General features: G+C 52.4%; 1 protein-coding gene across 2 annotated transcripts in view; it reads right to left on the bottom strand.

The window, feature by feature from the left end:
* Nucleotides 1–13,800, bottom strand: part of DENND5B (DENN domain containing 5B) — a 751,805-nt gene that overhangs the window by 292,523 nt on the left and 445,482 nt on the right. For both annotated transcript variants that reach the window (XM_086952789.1, XM_086952788.1), the window contains one exon: nucleotides 12,184–12,259. In XM_086952789.1, the coding sequence (XP_086808915.1) occupies nucleotides 12,184–12,259 (76 nt within the window). The remainder of the gene's footprint in view (nucleotides 1–12,183; nucleotides 12,260–13,800) is intronic.

Below are 13,800 nucleotides of genomic sequence, written 5' to 3'. Positions count from 1 at the left end.
GTGAGCACTGTGCCTCCGCTCCCGCGATCTTTTTGAACGCTCCTCCTGTCTAGGAGAGCGAGATCTGACCCGATCTTCTGACCGAGGTCTTCTTCTGGGAGATCGGGATCTTCTGGGAGATCTGGAAGGTGTTCTCACAGGTGATTTGCGCCTGGGAGGACTACGCTTGTCCATCTCCTCTACCAGATTCTGAAGAGGACACCTGTGTTGTGGGCTGGCATATTCTTGCATATGTTTGGTAGCCCCAGAATTTCACCAATGGTCCAAAGACTTGTACCATCTAGGCGACAGTCTGACCTGCTCAGCCGAAGGATCTGGCCGATGCTCAGGAGATCTGCGCACAGGACTTCTGGACTTTGAAGATGCAGTTGAGGAGCCAGAGGACCGTGAAGTGGAATGACGGGAAGCTGACTCCGTTACCATGATCACATCTGAATGCCTCGACGTCGAGCGTTCTTCCCTCGCCGCCGAACGCCTTCGGGGAGTCGGCGGGTCAAACAATCTTGACTTCGAATGTCCATGTGAGGATCTATGGTCTCTCGACGTCGAGCGGCGATGACCAGCCACCGACGGAGTTCTCTGCCTCGACGTCGAACGGCGATGCCCGGCCGTCGACGGAGCCCTCTCTCTCAATGTCGAACGACAATGCCCGGTCGTCGACGGAGGTTTCTCTCTTGACGTCGAACGACGATGACCAGTCGTCGACGGAGCTCTCTGCCTCGACGTCGAACGGCGATGACTGGCCGTCGATGGAGTTCTCGGTCTCGACCTCGAACGGCGATGACCAGCCGTCGACGGAGTCTTCTGTCTCGACGTCGAGTGCCTGTGCGACGACGGCGGAGGGGTATTGGACACCCTCGATCCCGAGCGTCGACGAGACACTGACGGAGACTGCGTCCTCGACGCCGATCGACGAGTTACTGTCGACGGCAGAGGGGTCTTGGTCCTCGACGCCGAACGCCGCTTCTTGGACGATGGCGGAGGGGTCACACTTCTCGACGCCGGTCGTCGCCTGGATGACGACGGCGGAGGGGCCTTTGATCTCGACGCCGACCGTCGTCCGGTTGACGGCGGCGGAGTCACATCCCTCGACGCCGATCGTCGCCCGGTTGACGACGGCGGAGGGGATCTTGACGACTGAATTGGATCCTTCGACGTCGTCGACGTACCTATTCTTCTTTTCGACGGCGAGCCCGCCGTCGACGGCCTTTTTGATGCCAAACGATCCACCGGTGGTTCTTTCCTCAGCTCCAAGCCTGACGCTGAGGCTGAAGGGATGGAAGACCTGTGTTTTGAAGAGATTTTAGTCTTCTTGGAACCCTTCTTCCCCGGACACCTTCCTCTGGATGACCTATGAGCCAGGCCATAGATGCGAATTCTCTCCCTGTCTTTGAGAGTTCTTCCTGACAGGTGCTCGCAGTGAGGACAGGTGCCTGGATCATGTTCTTCAGGCAGACACAGGATACAAACATCGTGGTTGTCTGATTTTGCCTTCTTGTTACCACAAGAAGGACACTTATCAAAAAGTGAAGGCATTTTCCACTGAAAATGCTCAGTAAACTGACTAAAAAAGGCAGCTCCTTACTTGACAAGATGAAAAATGTCAAAGTAAGTGAAAAACGTTGTTCAAAGAGAGCAATTTTCTGTCAGAAAACAGAAATTAGTGGAGCTGTGTAACCAGGATCCTTCCTGAAGGAGCCGGAAAGAACAACTGACCTAACTGTCACCCCTGAGGCATGATGGGATACAGGGGGTCAGGGGTGCCTTAAAGGCACGGTGTCAGTTTATTGCTATGCAGCTACAGGTTAGCTTTTCAGTCTTTTTAGACTGTGTGTGCAATGCAGCCTGGTGCTTCCAGTGAGTTGTGAGAATTTCTACTGCTTTTTGAGCATTAAAACAGTTTCTAAACAATCTTTGGTGTTGTTTCTCATGTTTCTAATGCTTATTGTTTATGTATGGTGGAAATTCTTCACAGCATATTTCAGCTCTGATGTTATTTGGCTGCTATTGCATGTTTTTTATATATATATGTTTATTTATATATATATATATGTTTATTTATATATATATATATATATATATATATATATATATATATATATATATATATATATATGTATATATATGTGGGGCACATATAATATAGTGTTTCCGGGGTCTCGCACATGGGCGGGAATATTCTAATGCTTATGACTTTGATGAGGATCCCCTAGAAGAGAAACACCAGGCCTTTCGGGTACTCCGCCACAGGCCCCTCTGAGGCCGTCCTTTCCTACAGGATACACTCGGTGCCCCTAAAACCATTGATCCGTACACACTTTCCGTTCTTTGAGCCACCATGACACCCCCAGTGACGACGTCTCTCTCCATCTTGACGTGGAATGTCAACGGCCTAGGCAATAGAATAAAAAGAGGGATAGTCATGCAATATCTCAAACGTCACACTCCAGACCTGGTTCTCCTCCAGGAAACACACTTAATGGGCCCCGCGTGCCAAGCACTACACCGGGGAGGCTATAAACTACTCGTACAAGCAGGCTTCACCTCTGGATCTAGGGGGACCGGAATCCTGGTTCGGAAGAATGTGGCACTGACGTGTACAAAGACGTGGGCTGACCCCCTGGGTCGCTTCGCTGTACTAGAGGCCACCTGGGAAGGCAAACCGTTGAATGTTATTTCAGTCTACATCCCTCCAACCTTAGGCACAGCCGCTTTGCAGGCCCTGCAGCGCATAATGTTAGATCTCCCACAAGGACGCTTGCTTATTGGGGGCGATTTCAATATGACGATGAATGACGCCCAAGATCGACACCCCCAGCGTACATCACACAAGCCGCACTCAGACCTATTTGACTTCACACAGACAATGGGGCTTGAAGACCTATGGCGCTCGTCCCACCCAACTACTTCTTACTTCACACACTACTCCAATGCCCATAACAGTAGCTCTCGCATAGACTACCTGTTCTCTCCTACCACCGATCTGGAGTTTTTTCGCCACCCTGAAGGGCTCCCTAGGGGAATCTCTGACCACTCTCCACTTACTGTGGAGGTCACACATTATCGCCAGAGAACACGCGGTCCCATTATCATAACGCCCTGGCTCCTAAAAATCCCCGACATAAAAGACTGCCTGCTAGAGCATACAGAATACTACTTCGCGGAAAATGTGGGCTCCGTGACATCAGCCATAACTATATGGGAGGCATACAAGGCAGTACTTAAGGGTAAGGCGTTCGCTCTCAAAACCGGCTACATCCACAAACAAAGTGAACACCTAACTCAGGTTGAAACAAACCTGACCCACCTGGAATCCCTCCACAATGCAAACCCCAGAGACGAAACGGTGACTCGCCTCCGTGCGAAACAACTAGAATACAAAGCATTGGCCCTTGAGAAGGTGCAAGCCAAGCTCTTGAAGACCCGTCATCGCGTTTACGAACTGGGGGACAGGGCAGGTAAAATGCTGGCATGGCTCGGAAAACGTGAGCAGGGATCTCGATGGATCCCAGAACTGACCTTACCAGACCACTCTACTGTCACGGACCCGGGTGACATAGCAGAGGCCTTTGCCACCCACCTAGAAGGTGTCTACACAACCAGAGCTCATTACAGCACTGAAGAATCTAAACTACTCCTGGCCGAGATGAGACTTCCCACTCTTTCTGAACCTGAAGTGCAGGAATTAGAGGCAGACCTCACAGCGGAGGAGGTTGGCAATGCCTTGTTTGCTGTCCAATCAGGTAAAGCTATGGGCCCCAACGGTGTCCCTATCGAGTTCCTGAAGGGCATGGCGGGCGAGATCCTCCCACACCTCATAGCAATGTTTGAGGAGAGCCGAGCTGCAGGATGCCTGCCGCTGGACCAGCGATTGGCATCAATAGTAGTCATTTGTAAACCCAACAAACCGGCAAATGATTGCAACTCCTACCGACCAATTTCTCTTATCAACACCGAAGTGAAAGTCCTAGCAAAACTACTCGCTACCAGACTTATGACAGTCCTCCCCGCCCTGATACATGAGGATCAGTCGGGCTTCTTGCCAGGCCGTAATACAGCGCTTAACCTCCGACGGGTTCACAGCGTAATGAGCAGGATACCACATCTTCAGGAGGACCCAGCTATTCTCTCCTTTGACGCTACGCTTGCCTTTGATTCTATCGAATGGTCATACCTTTTCGAGTTACTGCTCCGCTATGGTTTTGGTCCCAAATTCATTCAGTGGATCCGACTACTGCACACGGATCTCTGAGGTCAAGTTTATGTCAACGGACATACACCCAGAAGATTTCCCTTGCACAGAAGTACAAGACAGGGGTGCCCTCTGTCCCCTTTGTTGTTCGCACTTACCCGTGAACCTCTGACGCATTGGATCAGAACTGACAATTCCATCCGCGGCCTCCGATGGAATGCCGATACAATCGACAAAATCTCGTTATACGCAGCCGACATCCTCGTCTACGTCTCCTCCCCCAAATCCTACCTTAACAGTCTGCTACATGTTATCACTAACTTTGGCAAATACTCGGGCTTCTCCATCATTTGGCCCAAATCAACACTGTACGTACTACACGGCCCACCCCCTCCCCTCCCGCTAGGCTATTCAATTGAAATCACCCTGGACGGATTTAAATATCTGGAAATTTTTATCACTCCAGACCCAACAATATTTTACGACCGCAACCTAAAAGGCCCACTTCACAGACTCCATAACGACATCTCTCATTGGAGAACACTCCCTCTCTCTCTCCCAGGCAGAGCGTCCCTATTTAAAATGCTCGCACTCCCTCGATTTCTGTATGCCCTGCAGAATTGTCCATTTCCCATAGCCGACTCCTATTTCAGCACACTCGAAGGAGACCTTCGCCTCCTCTTATGGGACGGCGGTTCTCCCCGCATTGCTCTCCTTTCACTTACACAGGGGTGGTACGATGGAGGTATTGCCCTACCAAATTTTGCGACTTTACTACTGGGCTACTCAATTGGTTGCCACTAACTCATGGATTTATGGTTCACCCACGAACCCTGCATTTCACCTAGAGAGATACCAGACAGGCCGCGGGGGATATCTCGAGGCCCTGTATGGCAAACACTCTTGTGCCCGGTATATAGGCCCAATGTCCCACACAATAACTATCTGGCACCGTGCGAACAAGCGACTTGGATGGGCTAACACCCTCACATTATCCACCCCACTTTGGACTTCACATAAGCTGGGCACCCTATGTCACTATCGGGGCTTCGATAAGTGGGACACAATTGGCATATCCACCATAGGTGACATGCTTCGCAAGGGCACATTGCTAACATTCGAAGAGCTCCAGAAGGCGCATGACCTAGCCCAATCTGAGGCCTTCCGCTACCTCCAAATTAAACATGCCATACTCGCCAACGTCCCGGACCTCTCTTCTCTCCCACAATCCTCGCCCCTCGAGGACAGACTCCTGTCAGAACCCCTTCAGGCCAAAGCGTTATCCTACACCTACCGAAAAATATGTAATAACATGCCTAACACCTTCCACCTTTGACGAGATAAATGGCAGAGCGACATCGGAATCTTGGATGAGGCTGAGTGGCAGGCAGCATTGATGTCCCCGCGCGAATCAGCTATCAATCACAGATTTAGACTTATACAATTAAAGATATTGCACAGAACGTACATGTCCGCTCCCCTTCTGGCCAGAATTGGTAGACGCTCATCTGACCTCTGTCTCCGTAACTGTGGTCAGACTGGTACCTTCTACCACATTCTATGGGGATTCAAGACTTCTGGGAGCGCGCCACTCAGAAAATGACTAATGCACTAGGAAAGCCCATCCCTCTGACTCTCAAATGCGAACTCCTCAATGTATGGGACCCCACAGATCTAACTGCAATGGAACAACAGTGGGCGGCTCTAGGTTTTCTCTTACTGAAACGTGAAATAGCTATGCAATGGGGCTCACCATCTAAAGCTTTTGATCAGGTGGGTTGCTGCTATGGATGTGTGTATGGTGTCCGAGAAAACGGTCTACAAGGTCAGGGGATGTCCTGGGGTTTGGGATAAGAAATGGGGACGATGGAATATTTATAGAGGTGAACTGTGTACTTCCCCCTCAACTGACATGGCAATGACCAGACCTCGTCCCCCCTTGTAATCGTGTTTGTGGTGCACTGCTGAAATGTGCGTGTTCTATGGCAATATTGTAACTCATAACTGTTTGCTAAACACTACCTCTGCTTTTGTTCAATAAAATATTTTAAACAAAAAAAAATAATCCTACAGAACGAGGAGGTAGTGGAGCAGAGTCAAAGTTTACTTGGATTGGAACGGACTCCTGTCCTGGTATTAACATACAGATTACAGATTTCATCAATACTTGCACTCAATACAGAACTTATCATTAACAATAGCTTCTCCATTCTTGAAGCACAAGTTACTACTTGTGTAACGATATATCTGTAAGAGACATTAGTTAGTGATAGATTCCTTACCTTAGAATATCCCCAGGCGTCAGACTGGATCCGGAAATTTTTGCGTAGCAGTACCCTTGCGCGTCGGTAGGCGTTGTCTGCGGCTCCGCGTCCGTCGTGGGCGTCGTGGGCGCCGTGATGACGTCGTCGGAGTACTTAGACGCCGCCTCCGCGTTCTGACGTCAGTTCTTAGACACAGCTTTTCCGCGCCAGAAATGCAGAGCTATGCTAAAAACTAACACTGGTGCCATTGAAACTAGGGCCCTGAAAGGGGATGACCTTAACGCTAGATATTGGTTCGCAGAACGGGGAGGATGGGTGGGTCGGTAAGGAATCTATCACTAACTCATGTCTCTTACAGATATATCGTTACACAAGTAGTAACTTGTGCATCAGAAAGAGACACGTTCGTGATAGATTCCTTACCTTAGAATAGATACCCCAGCAATACCAACCCCGGTGGTGGGTCTGCGAACCAATAATCACACCAGAAAGTCCTGGAGGACGGAACGGCCAAATAAGCCATCCCTCCGGACTTGGCTGTCCAGGCAGTAGTGTCTTGCGAACGTGTGCAGCAAGGCCCACGTAGCTGCCTGACATATGTCCTGCAAGGGGACTCCTAGGCCCAGGGCAGTAGTAGTCGCTGTGGCCCGAGTGGAATGGGCCCTCAGCCCAGCAGGGGGTTCCTTTTTAGCCAAGGAGTAGCACGCTTGGATGCACAACACGATCCACCGAGAGATGGTCCGTTTGTGCACCGCCCGTCCCTTCTTAGCGCCCACGTAACCAACAAAGAGTTGGTCATCTACCTGAAACTGGCGTGTGCGATCCAAATAGAATGAAAACGCACGTTTTGGGTCCAGACGGTGGAGCCGCTCTTCCTCCTTTGAGGGATGCGGAGGCGGAAAGAAGGTGGGCAAGGTGATAGACTGCCCGATGTGGAAGGCTGTGACTACCTTAGGCAGGAAAGAGGGTTTTGTCCGCAACACAACCTTGACCGGATGGACAGAAAGGAAAGGAGGTGTAGAAGATAGAGCCTGGAGCTTACTCACTCTCCTGGCAGAGGTGATGGCAACCAGGAAAGCAGTCTTCAGAGTAAGAAGGTGGATAGGACAGTTGTGAAGTGGCTCAAAGGTAGCGCGCATCAGAAAAGTAAGAACCAGGTTCAAGTCCCACTGAGGCATCACGAAGGGAACAGGTGGAAACGTATGTGTGATGCCTTTCAGGAATCGATTAACAACAGAGGACATGAACAAAGAAGGTTGATCAGGCAGCCTTAGAAAGGCTGAAAGGGCAGAAAGGTAGCCCTTGATAGTGCCCAGAGCAAAGCCCTGCTGGGCAAGAGAAAGAAGGAAGAGAAGAACCTCAGAAAGAGGGGCAGAGAGAGGATCCACAGCCTTTGCTGTGCACCATGCCACAAATCTGTTCCACCTGCAGGCGTATACCGACTTTGTGGGGGGACGCCTGGCTGCCAGAATGATAGTACAGACTTCAGGAGGAAAGTCAAATGGCCTCAACTGTCGCCGCTCAATCTCCAAGCATGGAGGTGGAGACTGGACAGGTTCGGGTGGAGGACCGTCCCCTGCTGCTGCGAGAGAAGGTCCTCCTGAAGAGGCAGACGATCCAGAGGATCGACTGACATACTGAGTAGCTCGGGATACCAGTACCTTTGTGCCCAGTCCGGAGCCACAAGGATGACTTGTGCCCGTTCGCGCTTGATCTTCTTCAGCTCTCTGGGCAGAAGTGGTATAGGCGGAAAGGCATACAACAGACCGCAACTCCACTCGCGACGAAAAGCGTCTCCGAGCGAGTGCCGCCTTGGAAATTCCAACGCGCAGAACTGATGACATTGCGCGTTCTCTTCGGTGGCGAATAGATCTAACCAAGGCTCTCCCCACTGCTGAAAGAGGCCTTGCGCCACGTCCGAGTTCAGATGCCATTCATGATCCATCATGCACCGGCAGCTGAGTTCAGAGAACCTGCCAGGTGTTGAACCACCAGGGTCACACCCTGATGTTCTAGCCACTGCCAAAGGTGCAGAGCTTCCTGGCAGAGGGTCCACGACCCCACCCCGCCCTGTTTGTTGCAGTACCACATGGCGGTGGTGTTGTCCGTGAACACCTGCACTACACTCCCCCGGACAGAGGGGAGGAATGCCTTCAGTGCTAGACGAATTGCCCGCAGCTCCAAAAGGTTGATATGGAGCCGGGACTCCGCCAGAGACCAGAGGCCTCTGATCTCCGCCTCTCCCATGTGGCCTCCCCAGCCCTGGAGGGACGCGTCCGTCACAACTACGTGCTCCGGTTGGGAAAGGGAGACCCAATCGCGGTCCGTGAGCTACCACTGCAGCTGTCTCGCAGTGCCCTCCGAGATCAGGACATGGTCGGACAGGTTGCCCTGATGCTGGACCCACTGAAACTTCAGGTCCCACTGCAGAGCCCGCATCCGCCAACGGGTGTGATGCACCAGAAGGAAGCCATCAGCCCCAGAAGCCGTAGCGTCAACCTGACCGAAACTCGGGATAAAGGCTGAAAGATTGGAATCAGAGCCTGTATATCCCGAACCCGCTGTTCGGGTGGGTAAACCCGAAACTGCGCCGAATCGAGAACCGCTCCGAGGAAAAGGAGCTTCTGAGAGGGACACAGGTGTGACTTCGGCACATTGATGGAGAACCCCAGCTGGTGCAAGAGGTCTGCCGTCGTCTGGAGGTGGCTGACGACTGCCTGGGGTGAGCCCGCCTTCAACAACCAGTCGTCGAGGTAGGGGAAGACTGAAACCCCTAACCTGCGCAGATGAGCTGCGACCACCGCCATCACTTTCGTGAACACCCGTGGGGCGCTGGTAAGGCCGAAGGGGAGCACGGTAAACTGAAAGTGCTCGTGGCCTACCGTGAACCGCAGGTAGCACCGGCAGGACGGGGATGTGGAAATAAGCGTCCTGCAAGTCCAACGCTACCATCCAGTCTCCTGGGTCCAGGGCAGCTAAGACCTGAGCCAGAGTCAGCATTTTGAACTTCTCCTTCCGGAGGAAGCCGTTGACGTTCCGTAGGTCCAAGATAGGGCATAGACCCCCTTTGCCCTTCTTGGGTACCAGAAAGTAGTGGGAGTAGCAACCACATCCTACTTCTGGCCCAGGAACGCGCTCGATGGCCCCCTTGGACAAGAGGGCCGAAACTTCCTCCTGCAGAAGCCGCAAATGATCCCCCGATACGCGGTGGTGTTGCGGTGGCATGGCTTGAGGGGTCGTCTCGAAGGAGAGGGAGTAGCCCCTTCGGACGATTTGCAGCACCCACCAGTCCGATGTGACAGTGCGCCAGTGGGAGTGGTGATGGCGAACCCTGCCCCCCACTGGCGTCACATGGGCCGAAAAGCACAGACTAGGAGGGTTTTGAGGCGGATGCTGCGGGGGAGGGTGTGGACTGGCCTCGCCGTTGTCCCCGACCGCCTCCACGGCAATTTCCACGGCCGCCACAGCGTTGGATGTTAGTCTGCGGTGCATGGCTGGCAGCACGTGTGGGGGCGCCCCTTCCTTGGCCACGAAAGGAGCGAAAGGCACCCGTTTGCTGGCGCGGGGCCGAGAGGCCCAAGGACTTGGCCGTAGCCCTGGAGTCCTTAAAGCGCTCAAGCGCATGGTCTGCCTTGTCGCCAAAAAGGCGACGGCCATCAGACGGCATGTCCATCAGTGTATTCTGGACATCGGCCGAAAAGTTGGCGGACCTCAACCAGGCGTGGCGACGAATCGCCACCGTCGTTGCCATCGCTCTGCCTAGTGAGTCGGTGGTATCCAGCCCACACTGGATAGAATATTTTGCTGCATCCCGGCCTTCCACAAGGGCTTGGCCGAGTTTGGCCCGTACCTCCAACGGACACTCTGGCAGCAATTCCGCGACCGTGTCCCACAGAGGGTGGGTGTAGCGGCCCAAGAGGCATGCGGTGTTGGAAGACCGCAGTCCCAGACTAAGGGATGAGAATACCTTTTTGCCGTACTGCTCATACCTCTTGGATTCCCTGTCCGGCGGAGCCGACGGGAACGCGGTCTGGGAATTGGACGCCTGGATGACCAGACTCTCGGGCGGTGGCGTCTGGCCACGTTCCTATCTACGGGCGAACCCGTAGCGGGCCTGGACCAAGTGCAAAAAAAGAACGTCGGTCAAGGCCTCATTAAACGGCAGCAGAGGCTCTGCCGAGCTTGACTGCGGTTTAAGGACCTCAGTGAGGAGGTTAGTCCTCACAGCCGCGACGGGGAGCTCAAGGCCCAGGGCCTTGGCCGCCCTCATCAACACCACACTGTAGGTTGCCCCCTCCCCTGTAGCCACGGTAGGAGGCGAGACAAAGCCAGTGTCTGGTGAGGTGTCCAGACCACTGGCATCCCCAAGTCCACCTGTCCAATCCTCTTGAGACTGACACTCTCGGGTCAGAGGGTCCTCAGACCCCTCCCAATACTCCTCTTCACCCATCCCCTGATAATCAGGGTTGTCAAACGATGGGGCCGGTTCATAGAAGCTAAACTCCCCAAGCGGCGTCGAAAGCGGTGCCCAGTGGCGCCGTTCCGACGCCGGAACCGGAGCGAGGGAGGCATCGAGGACGGCGGCGCCCGAGGACAGCGCCGGAGTTGACACCTGAGGGACCGGCGCCGGTGAGGTCGTTAGGTCAACCGGCGACGACCCGGATCCCGAAACGGATCCAGTGGGGCCCTGCGGTGCCAGACTCGAAGGCGCCGGCGGCGTCGAAGCACCCGACGGCGTCGGGCCGAAGCCCCCGACCCGCTAGGGGCCCCCGGGTCCCCTGGGCCCGAAGGCGCCGCGTAACCCGTCGGGGAAGAGAGGAACCTCATGGCCATGAGGAAACGCTCGATCTCCCCCGGCGTCGCATCCTGCCCAGCGACCGGAGGGTGTTGAGCAGGTCGCGACGCCCGCGACTCCGACGGAGCCGCGTGGGCGGTGTCACCCGAACCCCCGGTCGCGATGCGCGAGCGTCGGGGGAGTCAGAAGAGCGATGACGTCTCTTCGACTTCTTGTGCTTACCTGATGACGACTTGGACCTGGAGGAGTGATGCCGACTCTCGGAGCTGTGACGGCTCTGACCCAAAGACGTATCCCTCGACCTCCTGTGGGACCGGGACCTCTCGCGGCACGGGGCCGACTGCCGGAGTTCGAGTCGCTTGAGGGACCGCTCCCGCCTAGCTTTTGAAGTCAGGGCCCGGCAGTTGGGGCAGGTCTAGTCGTCGTGGTCGACGCCGAGACAGTGGAGACACCAACGGTGAGGGTTGGTGACCGACATCAGTCGGTCGCAATCCTCACAAGGCTTGAAACCTGGCATCCCTATCGGCACCGTCCGGAGTCGCAAGACTCAAGAAAAATGATCAAAAGGGATCAAAAAGTCTAGTCAAAAAGTGACTAAAGTATTGCTTTTTCCAGATCTGCGCTTGTTGGCGCGGAAAAAAGAAGAACTGACGTCAGCACGCGGAGGCAGCGTCTAAGTACTCCGACGACGTCATCACGGCGGCCACGACGCAGACAACGGACGCAGAGCCGCAGACGACGCCTACCGACGTGCAAGGGTACTGCTACGCAAAAATTTCCGGATCCAGTCTGGCGCCTGGGTATATTCTAAGGTAAGGAATCTATCACTAACGTGTCTCTTTCAGATACCAAATGCGGAGTATAAATGAAATGTTTATATTACAAGCACATCAGGATACAAAACAAGTACAGTAGAATTGCTATCTGTTCACCTGGGGACTCTATATGTTCTTGCTTTTCTTCTCTTTCTTGGTATTGAAGCAAATGCGACCACAGTGCAGATTTGCCCTGAAAAATAAAGCGTTTTCAATGTGTTAAAAATAAATTACTAACTTGCACAAAAACTTGAAACTGTTTAAAGTTCTATTGATAAGCAATTAAAAAAGATTTTTTTAAGCCCGCCCTAAAAAGAATATCACACTTTAAAGTAGCTTTTCCTGATACGGACAATCTGAAAACAAGTACTCTTTTATTTATTCTTGGTGCTCACTTAGAAAGGCCGTCTTTTTTTGCAACAATGTCAGATTTCTTTTCTAATGCTTTAAAGATGATTAATTTACCAAGTAAAGCAAAGTATGTCCCCGAGTTGTTTTCTTCACTGAGACATAATCCTTATGGTAGGACCATTAAGAACCTTTGTTAAAAGGGCAAAACTTTCACATCGCTAGTTCATGGATAACACCTCTAGAGAGCAAGCTTCCAAATGATGCCTTACGTATTAATTTCACCCAACTGTAGGAGCACCAACATCATGGTAGAAATGTTTGCCACACCTACGTTCGGCTGCTATACATATTGTTCTAAAGGCACCTCAAGTCAACAGGAGAGTATGGTGATTTTTGTGGATTCCGAAGACAAACAGCAGCATAAAGTAGTAATATATGAATTTCTCCCATTACTTCTTTTACGTTCTTCCATTACTTCTTTAGTATGTGAGGGGATGGGGAGAGAGTTCTCTAACTAATCTTACCGAAATATGTATTAGCTGGTTTTACCGCAGCTGATAGAAATGGGAGAGATGGTAGATAAGGATCGCCAGCAAGACTCTCAGATTGGAACTTTAGAAATTCATAAGCAGCTGGTTCTAAATTTGTCTGATGTGTTCTACCCTAAATGAAGTAAGAACCAAAGCTCAGATCAAACCCACCCCTGGTATAATGCATCCTGTCGGAAAGCTAAAGGATAAACCAGGAATTAAGCAATGTCGGCTCAAGTATAAGTAGATTATCAATAGGGAAAAGAAAGACTGGGAGACGAAGAGATGGGAAGAATTAAGAGGAGCTCTCTCACGCAAGGATTCCAAGTCATTCTGGGCTATTGTTAGCTCTGGGGTGCGTGAGGGCCGATTAGCACCTATACCCAATTTAGCACCTGTGGTTTGGGAAGCCCATTTTGGAGCACTATACGCAGCTCCTGGTGAAGAGGCTTCTTTGCTTCCTACCCAGGGACCCCTCCATGAGTATCGATTGGAGGGGCCGTTGGATACTGTGTTGGGTGAGGCTGAAGAGACTTCTTTGCTCCCTACCCCCGGACCCCTCCATGAGCATCGATTAGAGGGGCTTCTGGATACTGTGTTGGGTAAGGTTATAGAGGCTCCCCTGCTCCCTATCCCAGGACCCACCCACGAGTACCGACTGGATGGGCCCTTGGATATCACATTTACTGAGGCTGAAGAGACTTCCCTGCTTTCTACCCCCAGGCCCCTTCATGAGCATCGATTGGAGGGGCCCGGGGTAAGGTTATAGAGGCTTCCTTGCTCCCTACCCCAAGACCCATCCATGAGTATCGACTGGATGGGCCCCTGGACATCACATTAACCGAGGTTGAAA

Source organism: Lissotriton vulgaris, chromosome 1_2 (genome assembly GCF_964263255.1).
Source record: "Lissotriton vulgaris chromosome 1_2, aLisVul1.2, whole genome shotgun sequence".
NCBI lineage: Eukaryota > Metazoa > Chordata > Amphibia > Caudata > Salamandridae > Lissotriton > Lissotriton vulgaris.
Note: the sequence above shows the minus strand (reverse complement) of the source record. Positions and strands in the feature narration are given on the sequence as shown.